The sequence below is a fragment of the Tubulanus polymorphus genome, chromosome 8 (genome assembly GCF_964204645.1).
Source record: "Tubulanus polymorphus chromosome 8, tnTubPoly1.2, whole genome shotgun sequence".
In the NCBI taxonomy this organism is placed as follows: domain Eukaryota; kingdom Metazoa; phylum Nemertea; class Palaeonemertea; order Tubulaniformes; family Tubulanidae; genus Tubulanus; species Tubulanus polymorphus.
In genome coordinates this window covers 10,510,210-10,523,019 of record NC_134032.1, presented here as the reverse complement: position 1 = coordinate 10,523,019, position 12,810 = coordinate 10,510,210, and the positions used below count along the sequence as shown (strand labels likewise).

General features: G+C 39.9%; 1 protein-coding gene across 1 annotated transcript; it reads left to right on the top strand.

Annotated features, from left to right (window-relative positions):
• The first annotated feature begins 90 nt into the window (after positions 1-90).
• On the top strand, positions 91-12,692 carry LOC141909975 (membrane-bound glycerophospholipid O-acyltransferase 2-like). The gene is made up of 12 exons (XM_074800664.1): positions 91-778; positions 2,885-3,030; positions 3,404-3,481; positions 3,828-3,920; positions 4,306-4,422; positions 4,844-5,012; positions 6,306-6,396; positions 6,482-6,583; positions 7,029-7,132; positions 7,298-7,495; positions 8,374-8,525; positions 9,107-12,692. The coding sequence occupies exons 1-12, from the start codon at positions 704-706 to the stop codon at positions 9,297-9,299; spliced, it is 1,518 nt and encodes a 505-aa protein (XP_074656765.1). The 5' UTR covers positions 91-703; the 3' UTR covers positions 9,300-12,692.
• The last annotated feature ends 118 nt before the right edge of the window (positions 12,693-12,810 follow it).

Sequence of the window (12,810 nt, the reverse complement as noted above, 5' to 3'; positions counted from 1 at the left end):
CATATCAACCTAAGTAGCGAGTAAAACCGTTTAAAAAATTTCTGTTTGGCAGAACTTTTGATCTTTATTGGCTGTCCGGTATATCTTTATTTGAAAATTTAGCCAAATATTTTTTTAGATTTTAACACGTTTCTGTGGCCCGGGCCTAGCCTTATTAGCCCGAACCCGAAACTTCGTCGTCGGTCATATTTTCTTTTCTAAATCTTTTTCACCTAAAAATATGCACCTAAAACATGTTTGTATTGCTATTTCTGGGGTATATCACTCCAATTCGATGCGTTTAAATATCAAAAACATTTAAGTAGATGGACGACGTTTCAGTAGACGCTTTTCATTGTTTGATCTCAAGTTAATGAATATTGCGGTCACTTTTGAGTAATCGTATAGATGAAATATCGTAGCAAGAATTCGAAGTATAGTGCCGATAGAAATCTTCAAATCAGTTTCTTCGATTGAATCTTAATTCAAAAATATTTTCTCGGTTCAGAATTGCAAAATTGTTTGAATTCAAAATTTTCGGTAGACTTTTAGCACGTGACGTTTCGTCTGACCGTTTCTACGCTGATTCAGCCACGAAAATCGCGATCAGTTCACAATTCATAGTTGATAAAAATATCGAGAGAGGTGAGCATAAAAACGTGAATATCTCGGGACTGTTCGCGCTGATTAATCGACTCTAAATGGTTGTGATAACAAGAGGAGAATGCCGTCAACAGTTTACGCAGGGTCTCGAATGTTGAACCCAGTCGCTGAGATACTCAGTATACCGATAGATCAGGTCAGTTTGTTAGTTGGCTTCTTCATTCAGCGACCACACACACTCGCTCGTTGACGTTGTTTTGCCTAATTAATAAGTTAGTGCTAGCACTCATGTTTACCTGTTTACTATTACATCGTTCTATATTTTGCTGTGTTATATGTTTATTTCATTCTTGGATATCGTTTCGAAGGGGTGTGATAAGCCCCTGTGAAAAAAAGGGGACGGCATCTGGTGTAACGTGAGAAATATTATTGTGGTAAAGTGTTAGTGATTCCACTGCTGGCTGGTCGGTGGGTTTAATTGATTTAGCTGGAACAGAACGTGGGTCTGGTGCCCTCCCTGTACAAGAGAACTTTTGTCTATATCTATTGTAATTCAATACAATACAGGCAGGGTATGGAAAAAATGAGATTGAAAGTTTTTTCCAGATTTCCGCAACGTGCAAGACCTTGATTTTTTAAAGATAAAAGCACTTTTTCATTGAAAGGGGTTACGATTTTCTTCTGCTGAATCTGAAAATGTAATAACCAATTCTGGCATGGGATCGGCGGCTGAGAGAGGGCTAGGCCTACTGTAGGGCTAGCAACAAAGCAGAGCCTTGCTCTGAAGGCTTCCACTGGACGGTGTTGTCGCCTAGGTGTTTCCATTCAACCAAAGTTTTGATAATGAACGAGTTGTAGGCCTATGTGTCTGTTTTCGATGATCAGGACTTAGTAGCATTTTTAGTTTGGCCTAGTCCTACCCTTTTAGAGTTAGAGTAAAACCCTCATACAGTTTTTGTGTTTCCCCCCTCCGATTGAACCGATTTCGTGAAAGACTAACTTTCATGTGTAAGGGTTGAATTACCTGAGTACATGGTAATTAGAAAAGGGCTTGGTGAAATTTTCCACGATCTCTTAAACCAGTTGACAGTGGATTAATCTTATCGATTAGTCTACCTTGACGAACTTCAGAGTAAAAAACTTATCAGCAACCAACTGCGTATGACCCATTAGTTTGATAACCCTGTCAAATGGTGATGATATATAACCCTTAATATAGTAATCAATGGTTGTGCGCAATATATGAATCGTAGAAAGATAATTTGTTTAAAAATAACTGTATGTGGTTTGTGTTAAAGTCTAATTTGATCATGGGTTCCTAGTTGATTTGTACTCGAGTGTGCTTTATAGGTCCAGGGTTTCAATGACTACGTATACTGTAACCTTGTTCACCAGTCATGGGTTTGATATGACCCTTCTACACTGGACCCAGTTCCACAGATTTGTGGGTTTGATTTGATGCAGATCCAAGTTCCATCAGTAATTTTGATTTCGCCCTGGACCCATTTCCACGGATGTGTTGGTTAATTCTGATTCAGATCCGCGAGTTCCACTAGTGTGGGTTTTGTTTTCGCGCTACACCCACTTCCACAGTTGTGTAGAGGTTTACTTTCTCTCTAGAGCCAGTTCCACAGTAGTATGGGTTTAATTTGACTCTAGAGCCAGTTCCACAGTAGTATGGGTTTAATTTGACTCTAGATCAGTTCCTCAGTTAGGCCTATGTATATGTGGGTTTAATTTGACTGGACCTAGTTGTACTTGTGTGGGGTTTGATTTGATTCGGATCCAAGCTCCACAGTTGCGTGGCTTTAATTTGTCTCTAGATCCAAGTCAATTCCACTGTAACGTGGGTTTAATTTGACCTGGGACCCAGTTCCTCAGGTTTGTGGGTTTAATCTGAGTCTGGACCAGTTCTACAGTTGTGTGGGTTTAATTTGACTCTAGATCCAGTTCCACAGTTGAGTGGGTTTAATTTGACCCTAGATCCAGTTCCACAGTAGTGTGGGTTTAATCTGACTCTGGACCCAGTTCCACAGTTATGTGGATTTAATTTGACTCTAGATCCAGTTCCACTTCTAGATCCAGTTGTGTGGTTTGTGTAATTTGATCCTTCGACCTAGATCCAAGTTCCACAGTAGTCTGGGTTTAATTTTCACTACCAATCCACTTCGACAGTTGGATGGGTTTAATTCGAGTCTCCAGTTCCACAGTTCTGCAGTTTGTGAAATTAGACCCTACATCATTTGAGTTCCACAATTTAAATTCACATATTTTCAACTCTTTCTCTCACTTTTTTTTGCAGTTGAATTTTGTGTGCAGTCAGATAATAGCGATATGTGTGGGTGTTCTGTATCGGATTTATTTGCACCCGACGAAAGTCAGCGCTAACATTCGACATGGCGTCGCGTTTTTCCTCGGAACCTCGCTGGGACTTTTCTGTTTCGGTCGGTAAGTCATGATTCCCGACGTGTCGCGAGTGTAGTACGTATAGGCGTACAACACAATGCACGGGTTGCCGGCATGCAAAGAATCTTAAAGACCTTATGCAGAGTTCGAGAACGATTATTAATTTTTTGCCGCGAACAACCGATGGCCTCTAGTTGATATAGCATTAGGGAATAATGAAAAAATATTGAAATGTTAACGAATATTTTGTTTTGAGTAACAGAATTGGGAAATGTCTATTTATTTATTTATTGTTCCTAATGTTTTTAAAAGAAAAACCTAATGTTTTTTAAAGAAAAACACAGGGAGCAATAAAAAAAAACCCAAATAATGTTGGGGAAGTTATTTTTAGGATTTAACTTTTGATTTTTTGCAGTCAAATGATACACGTATTTTTACAATCGACCGTGTGTTACCTTCTCTTAAAATTTTCCGGTGAAAAAATCAGACACAAGTAAGTACAACTTCGTGGGATTTTTATGGTTCAGGTCTTTGAAGGATTTCATCTATTCGTTTTGATGTTACAACTAGAGTGTCAAAAAGCAAAAAAAAATACACTAATGTTGCTATTTGCGTAAAGTGGCCGGGGGGGGGGGTCGAGAGGGAGGTTGTTACGATTATTTTTATTGATTTATCATTTTAATAATGACATAAACGTTAATTTTAGAGAATATACACGTAATAGACTTTAGTAATTATATGTAATAGAGGTTACATTTCCACGGCCAAAGTACATTGTATGATATCGTTGATTTTCATCGGATGACTTTTCTAACGGTTTGCCTAATTATGTTTGACAGGTTAGTGTTCGCGTGGTCGATGGTGTATTTATCAGCAATGCATATATTCCGTCAAATATATGACTATCGTAGTTATACTCTAGATATAACCGGGTAAGCCCCTCGTACCCACGCCCCCTACCCCCTTTATGACGTCGTCCACCCCTTCGTAAATGCCCCTTTGATGTCATCGCTTTACCCATCGATGCCCGTCCCTGGAAAACACGTCTACGTTCATAAATCCCCGAATGACATTATGAAATTGTCACTAAAGATGGTCGTTTTAATGAATCCCCCTGTGACATCAATTCTCACTTCCTATATAGATCGGTTCGGAAAGATGGCTGCCTTGATAAATCCTGTTACATCATCAAATAACCATCTGTAAATGGCCCTATGACATCGTCGAATAACTCTCCATAACATGCTCTATCACATCAAAAGACAACTGCCAGCTTGGTGCGTTCCCCTTATGACATCATACTGTATATATTTTCAGTCCGTTGATGGTGACCACGATGAAATTGACCAGTTTAGCGTTCGCGCTGAAAGATGGGATGCAGTCAAAAGAAGCATTTTCGCAATTGAACGTTGAACAGAAACGCAGAGCAGTGGAGTGAGTATTTCAAACGCCCCTTCAATGGGTAGTAGTACCAAATGAGTTCCACAAAAATCACTTTTGGTCCTTGCATTAATATTGCAAAAATACCCCCTCTAACTTCCTTATCAATATATATTACCAAAATGCTCCTTCATTTCAATGAATATTATTACCAAGAAACCCACTTGCATTCAATGAGTATTACCAAAATACCCCATCTTATCATCCCATGCTTCAATGAGTAATGCCAAAATAGCTTACTGTATTACCGAAGTATTATCAAAACAGCTCTCGCCCTTTAAATGAGCATTACCAAAATACCCACCTCTTCCATACGATGAGTAAATTTCTACATGAAATAAGTTTTAGATGCAGGTTTTTAGGTCTTGGATGAGATTGTAGTTCTTAACGTTGTTCCTTGTTTTTGATCTTTCAGTAAACTGCCGAATTTGCTGACGTATTTTAGTTATCTGTTATATTTTCACGGCATGCTCGTCGGGCCGTTCTGTTTCTTCGATGATTACATCGTTTACATCGAAGGTCGTACGATGCAGCATTACGCTCCTGATCAGTACGCCGCGAACGTACCCGAACCATCGCCTAATGTAAGTGTCTCGTGTTCGTGTAGTCATCGTATATGAAAATGTGCTTTGATAGAACGATAACCACACTCAAACGTGGTGAACGGATAATAAGATGAAAACCCACTATCTGCAGATTAACCCTTTCAGTGTGTCTACACCACAGTGCGGTGTACGAATCAGTGATGGATTTTGCTAGTACACCGCACTGCGGTGTATTGATCTAATTAGTAATTACTAGTTATCTCTTGAAAGATGGCAGCACCTGTTAAACAGTGAAATATTAGTAACTAATGGTATACTGCGCCAGGGTGTAGATGCACTATAGTGCTATTCCCGTTATTCAATACACTAGGGTGGAATTTTTCAGAATTTTCAAATTATCTTCAGCACTTAATGGTATTAATTAGCCAGCACTGAAAGGGTTAAAAGAATTTAAAAACAAGAATTTATTGATTCAATCTAAAATATATATAATACACGACGTTTCGTTCTCACCCTAGAGATCATTGTCAGGTACTAGGGTGAGATCGAAATGTCGTGTTTTATATATATTTTAGATTGAATAAATAAATTCTTGTTTTTAAATTCTTTTAATCTGTAGATGGTGGGTTTTTATCTTATGAAAATATGCATCTGAGGTCCTGCAACGTGTAAAGTGTGGATGATCTTCATTTGATTGTGTGTTGATAAACTGTCTAATGTCTGGCGTTCATTTTCAATAAAAATGTATCCGGTGAAGTTGTGCCGTCTAGAGATCAGTTTTTGAAAGTGTGCTTATGAAATGTTTTACGAAGTCTGGTGTTTGTAGTTCACTTTCACTCAGAAATGTCTTGGGGGAAGTACTGAACACAATACATGTATGTGAAATGTGGACTACCACTTTTTGAATGAAAGTGTACTGATGAAGTGTCTTGTTTGTGCATGTAGTTCAATTTCGATTGAAAATGTCTCTGATGAAGTTCTGGGCCCAGTTTCACGAAAAAGTTTAAGCCTAAAACAGTTAAGTTTTAATTGTTGTCCTCGTTGAAAACATGAAGTAACCAATGGCAATTACACCAAAAATTTGAGTTAAACTTTTTTGTGAAACTGGCCCCTGAAAACATGTGAAATGTGGACGATAATTTTTCGAAAGTGTGCTGATCAGATGTCTAATGTTTCTGATGTTTGTAGTCAATTTGAAATGAGAAATGTCTGTATATGCAACATACTTGACAGTGTGAAGTGTGGGTGATCTATTTTTCGAAAGTGTGTCGATAAAATGTCCAACGGTGTTTGGTGTTTGTTGTTCAGCGTTTTCTAACTCGTAAATTGCAGAGAGCCGTTATCGAGAAGTTGTGTATATCGGTGGTTTGTGTAGTTATTGTGTTCGGTTTAGCCGTACGATATCCGGAGCCGTCGATAATGGGTAAGTAAAGATCTCGCCGCTTGATACTCGATCATTTCTCCGTGAGTTTCCGTGCAATTTTTTTTTTTTTCGCTCGTTTTTTCAGATCCAAAGTTTATAGCGGTGAGCGGGTTCTTCTATCGAGTGCTCTACTCGATTCTCGTCGTCGCGTTGGCGAGGGCCAAATACTATTTCGCCTGGAAACTTTGTAAGTTCAATTTTTGGAAATTGTATCTCATGGATGATTCTTAGCTAATCCTTGTAGTTTGTAGGAAGGTTGTAGGAATGTTTTAGGATTCTAGGTCAATTGCCCCCCATTTTTCAATAAAGAACCATCAACATAGACAACAAAGGACAATTTTACTAAGAAATCCATACCGGTATACAGTGTGTTAAATAAAAACTACTGAATTCAATACATTTTTGATGAAGCTCAATGTTGGGGAAGGAGGCCTGGAAACCCCCTGCTCTGTGGTCCCTGAAATTATGAATATCTGAGAAAAAATTGTCAACGGGCAATTCCCTCTTATAGCTAATTCACGTGTCTTAAGTCCTGTTTTTAGGTTCAAAACAAGGGCCAGTGTCCGTCGTGAAATGATTGAGACTCGGTTATCAAATTGCGATTAGAAAATCGTTTGAATAATTTTTTTCAGCCGAGGCAGCCAACAATGCGGCCGGTTTAGGTTTCGACGGATTCGACGAATCGGGAAACGCGCGGTGGGACCTCGTTAATAACGTAAAAATTCGAAATCTCGAAGTAAGTTCGGTCGAATCCGGGTGGATACTTTTGCATTACTTACTGGTGACATTTGCATTACCGAAAATTGATTACCGGTAAATTGCAAAATTTGAAGTTCTTTTCCAGGCTGTTTTTTCACTGTTGTCTACATATCGTTACGTTTCGCTGATATTTTGTTTGTAGATGGCGACCAGCGTTAAACTCGTGTTCGACAGCTGGAATATAATGACTTCGAAATGGCTGCGTTACGTTTGCTACGATCGGGCGCCGGCTCAGAAAACCGTTCTGACGTTCGGTTTGAGCGCCATCTGGCACGGGTTCTACCCGGGATATTACTTCACATTCATTAGTGGTTCTTTCTTCTTGGCTGCCTCTCGTAAGGTGAGTTTCGTTCGGAAACGTTTCGATCTACCGTCTAGTACCGCTCCCCTTCAGATAATCTACAGCCTGGTACCCCCCCTCAAGACAATCTACAGCGTGGTACGGTACCACCCCCTCAAACAATCTACAGCCTGGTACCACCCCTTCAGATAATCTACAGCCTGGTACCACCCTATCAGACAATCTGCAGCCTGGTACCACCCCTAAAGACAATCTACAGCCTGGTACCACCCCTTCAGATAATCTACCCTGTGGTACCACCCCTCAAGACAATCTACAGCGTGGTACCACCCCCCTGAAACAATCTACATCCTGGTACCACCCCTCAAGACAATCTACAGCGTGGTACGGTACCACCCCCTCAAACAATCTACATCCTGGTACCACCCCTCAAGACAATCTACAGCGTGGTACCACCCCCCTGAAACAATCTACATCCTGGTACCACCCCTCAAGACAATCTACACCGTGATACCACCCCCTGAAACAATCTTCAGCCTGGTACCACCCCTTCAGATAATCTACCCTGTGGTACCACCCCTCAAGACAATCTACAGTGTGGTACCACCCCCCTGAAACAATCTACAGCCTGGTACCACCCCTCAAGACAATCTACAGCGTGGTACCACCCCCTGAAACAATCTACAGCCTGGTACCACTCCCTGAAACAAACAATCTAAACCCCGGTACCACCCTATCAGACAACATGCAGCCTGGTACCACCCCCTCAGACAACATGCAGCCTGGTACCACCCTATCAGACAACATGCAGCCCGATACCACCTCTTTTCCGACATTCATTATTATGCGAAGTGTCGTTGATCACTTTTTGAAAAGTGTGCTGTTAAAATGTTTGGTATTTTTCGTTTATTTTTCAGGTCCGTCGTCATATACGTCCATATTTCCTAGCGTCGCCGACTTTGAAGTCGATCTACGACGTGATCACTTGGTTTTTTTGTCAGCTCACCCTCGGGCATTTAGTTGTACCGTTTTCACTGTTAGAATTTGTTTGGTGTGTACAGTATTTCAAGTAAGTATTTACAAAAACCGGCAAATGCTAGTAACGAGAGCAAAAGGCCATTGACATGAGAAAATCTGTAAAACTCAAGGGGAAAGTCAGCTCACACTCAGGGATGACAAATTTTGCAAAAAAACCTGGAAAGCCCAGGGGCCAGTTGCACAGTCGTGACTTAAGTCCAAAAGTGGTCTTAAATCTTAAGAATGGTCTTACGTTGTTAGATTGGCTATAGAACTAAGTTGGTCTTAGGCTGGTCTTAAGTCTAAGCCATGACTATGCAACCGGCCCCAGGGAATTCGGAAAATGCTATTGACCACGTGTTTCTTTATCAATATGTAATTCATAAAAAAATTAATAGATTTAACATTTCAAACGATGAAATTCCTTGGATTTACTGTTATAACATGGAATAATCAGGGAAAACTCAGGGGATTTGTAAAAGGGGAAAGTAGCCACCCTGCATATGTGCATATAAACGAAAACTTATATGACAAATTTTTAAAATACGATTAATTTCGGAACTCGTGCGAAAATTTGGAAAACTGAATGAAAATTGCTAATTTTATTTCACCGTTAAATTTCTTCTTCCGCAGTTCATTTTATTGGTTCATGCATATATCAGTCCTGCTGATTCTGGTCGCGCCGGTGCCGCATTCGGGGAAAACGCAGAAAAAAAATAACGGCGACCTAAAACCCGCCGCCACGTCGACAACATCATCATCGGACAATCAAACTTCAGCGGCGCCATCAAGTGACACCGACGGCGCGAAAGAAAAATTGACGTAGAAATTTGTCGTCGTGAAAAAGATCAAAAGGCGTTATTCACCGAAAACGAAAATAACGATGAAAAGATGATTTTAGAAAAGTGACCTTGTTTACAAAACGAATCGAAATAGAGATAGATGATACCTGCTCAATCGACGGGCTCCCGTTAGAAAATCAAAATTATCCGATGTCCCCGGGGAGGGGTGCGATTCCTCGGGGACCCAGCTTTATAGGTTTAATCGATGGGAACACCCTCGCGAACCCGTGGTCCCTGGTCGTCGCGTTATACTTAACCTGATTTCATAGATTTTGGTGATAGGTATTTTTAACCCTTGTTAGGCCGGGATTTATAGACTGGGTGTTAGTTTCACCACTGGATCCAGTTGTTGAGCGGCACTTTGTAAGCTTTCGTAGATAGGGTTTTCATTTTACCCTAGGCCTGATTTATACTTTAACGCCAGTGCGCAGTTGCGACTTTGGGCCCAAACTTAAGAATGGTTATAGGTTGGTAATACAACTAAGATGGTTTTAGACAACCGGTAGGCTTAAACTAATAACTACGACTTATACAACTGGGCCCAGTTTCACGAAAGAGTTAAAGCCTAAAACGGTTAAGTTTGAATTGTTGTCCTCATTGAAAACATGAAGTAACCAATGGCAATTACACCAAAAATTTGTGTTTTTTGTGAAACTGAGCCCAGAAATTAGTTTTATGGACTTCAGCTTAAACCCAGGTTTTATAGAGTGAATTTCACTGAAATCCTTGGGGCCCAGTTTTATTGTCTCGGTTGCATTAGGCCTATGTACAACCGCCAGCCTTTGGGTTCATAGACCGGGCAATACTTATACCCAACATCCGGAGGAACTAGATCCTGAGCTAAGGTAATCCGGGTTAGGTTAATTATGGTCATAGTATTGTATACGGATGCGGGCATACATGGATTCATCCTCGCTCACGAGTCTCGTTGCCTTCACGTGGCGAGCTTCGCGTGACAGCGTCTGACGATGGTCGATAGACTTTGGGTCGTGTTGTTAGATACATTCTAGAAATTCAAATATTTTTATGAAGAAAAAAGTTTGAAAAAAAAAACGAAATAATACGAACGCTTCAATTGATATTATATATATATATATATATCTCATTAAAAGTTTAGCGAGTTATTTGATTTCTTTCTGTTTCTCGTGGTCGAAAATCAGAAGAAATGACGAAATGATATTGTCGAAAGTATGAATAAGTGTTTCATTCGTGTAAACCCCTCGTGTGATGAAAGCTCATTTTTCTCAGCGTTGTTGCCAAATTTATGTAAGATAGTTTAAATTCTATTTATTCCTTGAAAAGAAGCATGGTGTTTTCGGCCGTTTGGCTCGGATGTTTTGTAGAACGTTCCGGCGGAGCGCCGAAAAATTTATCGATTTGCGGTGATAGATTATAAATTAACCCTTTTCCTTCCGATCCCTATCTTTAAAAAAAAAGAAAGAAGAAACAAACCCAGTTTGTTGCCGATGTTGAATATTGAGATTTTGTTTAGTCTTGTGTTGTATTTTTTAGATATGATCAGTGTATGTTTTTTTTTTCATTTAAACAGCTATTCTAGTGGAAAAACACTAGAAGTGGTTTTTGTAGATATATTTTGCTGTGCAGACCATCGCAGGGTTCATAGCGCGCCTTGAAAGTTTTGAAATGGGTATGGGTCAATTCAAGGCCTCGAGTATCATGGAATGGGGTCTAAATGCTTAAATCATTGTCATGGTCCTTGACAATTAGCGATTACAATTTGAAGATTCTGGTCACCTATCATCGTGATGTACAGTTTATTAGATCATGGTATTGTTAGGTCTATTACTACTAGTCTAGATTATTTATCTCAACTCCCTGCGACTCCTGGGGCCAGTTGCATAGTCATGGCTTAGACTTAAGACCAGTCTAAGACCAACTTAGTTCTATAGCTAATCTAACCAGTCTTAAGATTTAAGACCACTTTTGAACTTAAGTCACGATTATGCAACTGGCCCCCGATTCTGGACAATACAAATATAACTATTATATGCAAGTCCTGGAATCGGAGTCAAAAATGTCCTTGAAAGTAATTAAATGAGATCGGTCATGGACGCTATGAACCCTGCCATCGTCGAATGTAGGGTTTTCCCACGGTGTATCTTATCTTTAACCTCGAAGAGGCCATGAAAAATTCTCTAAACCGGGGTCCCACGGTTGATATCGAGGTCAAAGAGTTGGAGTCTTCATCTTAAAACTGATATTAACTACAGCGGAACCTCGTTATAACGAACTCTGATACAACCATTCAACGGATATAATAGGGATCATTCATTTATTACGTACGCATTAGGGGAGGGGGGAGGGGTCAGTGCAATTGCGTACTGTAATGCTTAATGTATATGAAAAAATGGCCGATTTTGCGTACTATCGGTTATGACGGACATATTTTCTGGTCCCGTGAAGTTTGCTATAACGAGGTTCCACTGTAGTAGGTAGATTGGTTATTCAGTCGTTTGCCGCAGAGCTGATTTTCCAACTCGGATCTGGCTCTGATTGCCCCGGAATTTGCCTGTCTCGCCACGCGGAGTCCACTCCGGTCACAGCATAGTGGACTTAGCTTAGCTAAGTTTTGACTGTGGAATTGGGCTGACCGGTCATTTCTGAAATAAGTGCTTGCTCCCTCCAGTTCTATTGTAAGTAGTACATATCAAAACGAGCATTGTTTTTTAACGTGAATGCTATCTCTTTTCTTAAGCTATTATGCTTTCGTTCTTTCGATTGAATCATCCATTCTTGAACTATGTGTAAATCCGTGCCCAATTTCACAGTCTAGACTCGAAGTAAGACCTAGTTTAGTCTCTGTATTGCGATGAGTTAGTGATTTTTCTCGTGAAACACATTTTTTTCTCTAATTTTCCGAATGTTTTTTCTTTAATTACTCAACAGGATTGTTTGTTGCACTACACCGATAGTTGATATTGAGCTCCACATTAAAGATGGCCGCCACCTTCGTAAATCCCCCTATGACATCAATAAATTACTGTCAGGAATTTCTGGTTAGATATGGTTGCTTGTGCAAATTCTCCTGTGGCATTTTCAAAATGTAAAATGATAGTGATTAGTTTCTGATACAATTACCACAATATGCCACCCTGCAAGATCATACGGAGGCGATCTCTTGCAGGGGCGGGGAGGGGGCAGGCTTTAGCTGGAACCTGTTAAAGAACTAGTTAAGTTAGGGCTGAAAGTGGCACCGGTGTTTTCTTCACTCTAACTCAGTTGTAAATACATGTACCCGGTATGAATTTACTACTTTACCGTTTAATGCATTGTAAATGTGTTTTTTTTCTCTCGTTTTTATGCTTTAAATCTAATAGTAACGATAATATTGATAATAATATTGATATTAATATAATAAAAGCAATGATATGGAAAAAAATCAATTTCTTATTTGAATCGTGTTTTGGCAGTTGAACATTTTTGGCGTTGCAAGCGTTTTACTCTTTCGCCATTCAAACAGTTCTTGTTTTTTCA

Excerpts from the sequence above, each read along its gene's own strand:
- LOC141909975 (XM_074800664.1), top strand. The coding sequence starts at position 704 with ATGCCGTCAACAGTTTACGCAGGGTCTCGAATGTTGAACCCAGTCGCT. Across the intron at positions 5,013-6,305 it reads TACCCGAACCATCGCCTAAT|AGAGCCGTTATCGAGAAGTT; the intron begins GTAAGTGTCTCG and ends CGTAAATTGCAG. Across the intron at positions 6,397-6,481 it reads TCCGGAGCCGTCGATAATGG|ATCCAAAGTTTATAGCGGTG; the intron begins GTAAGTAAAGAT and ends TCGTTTTTTCAG.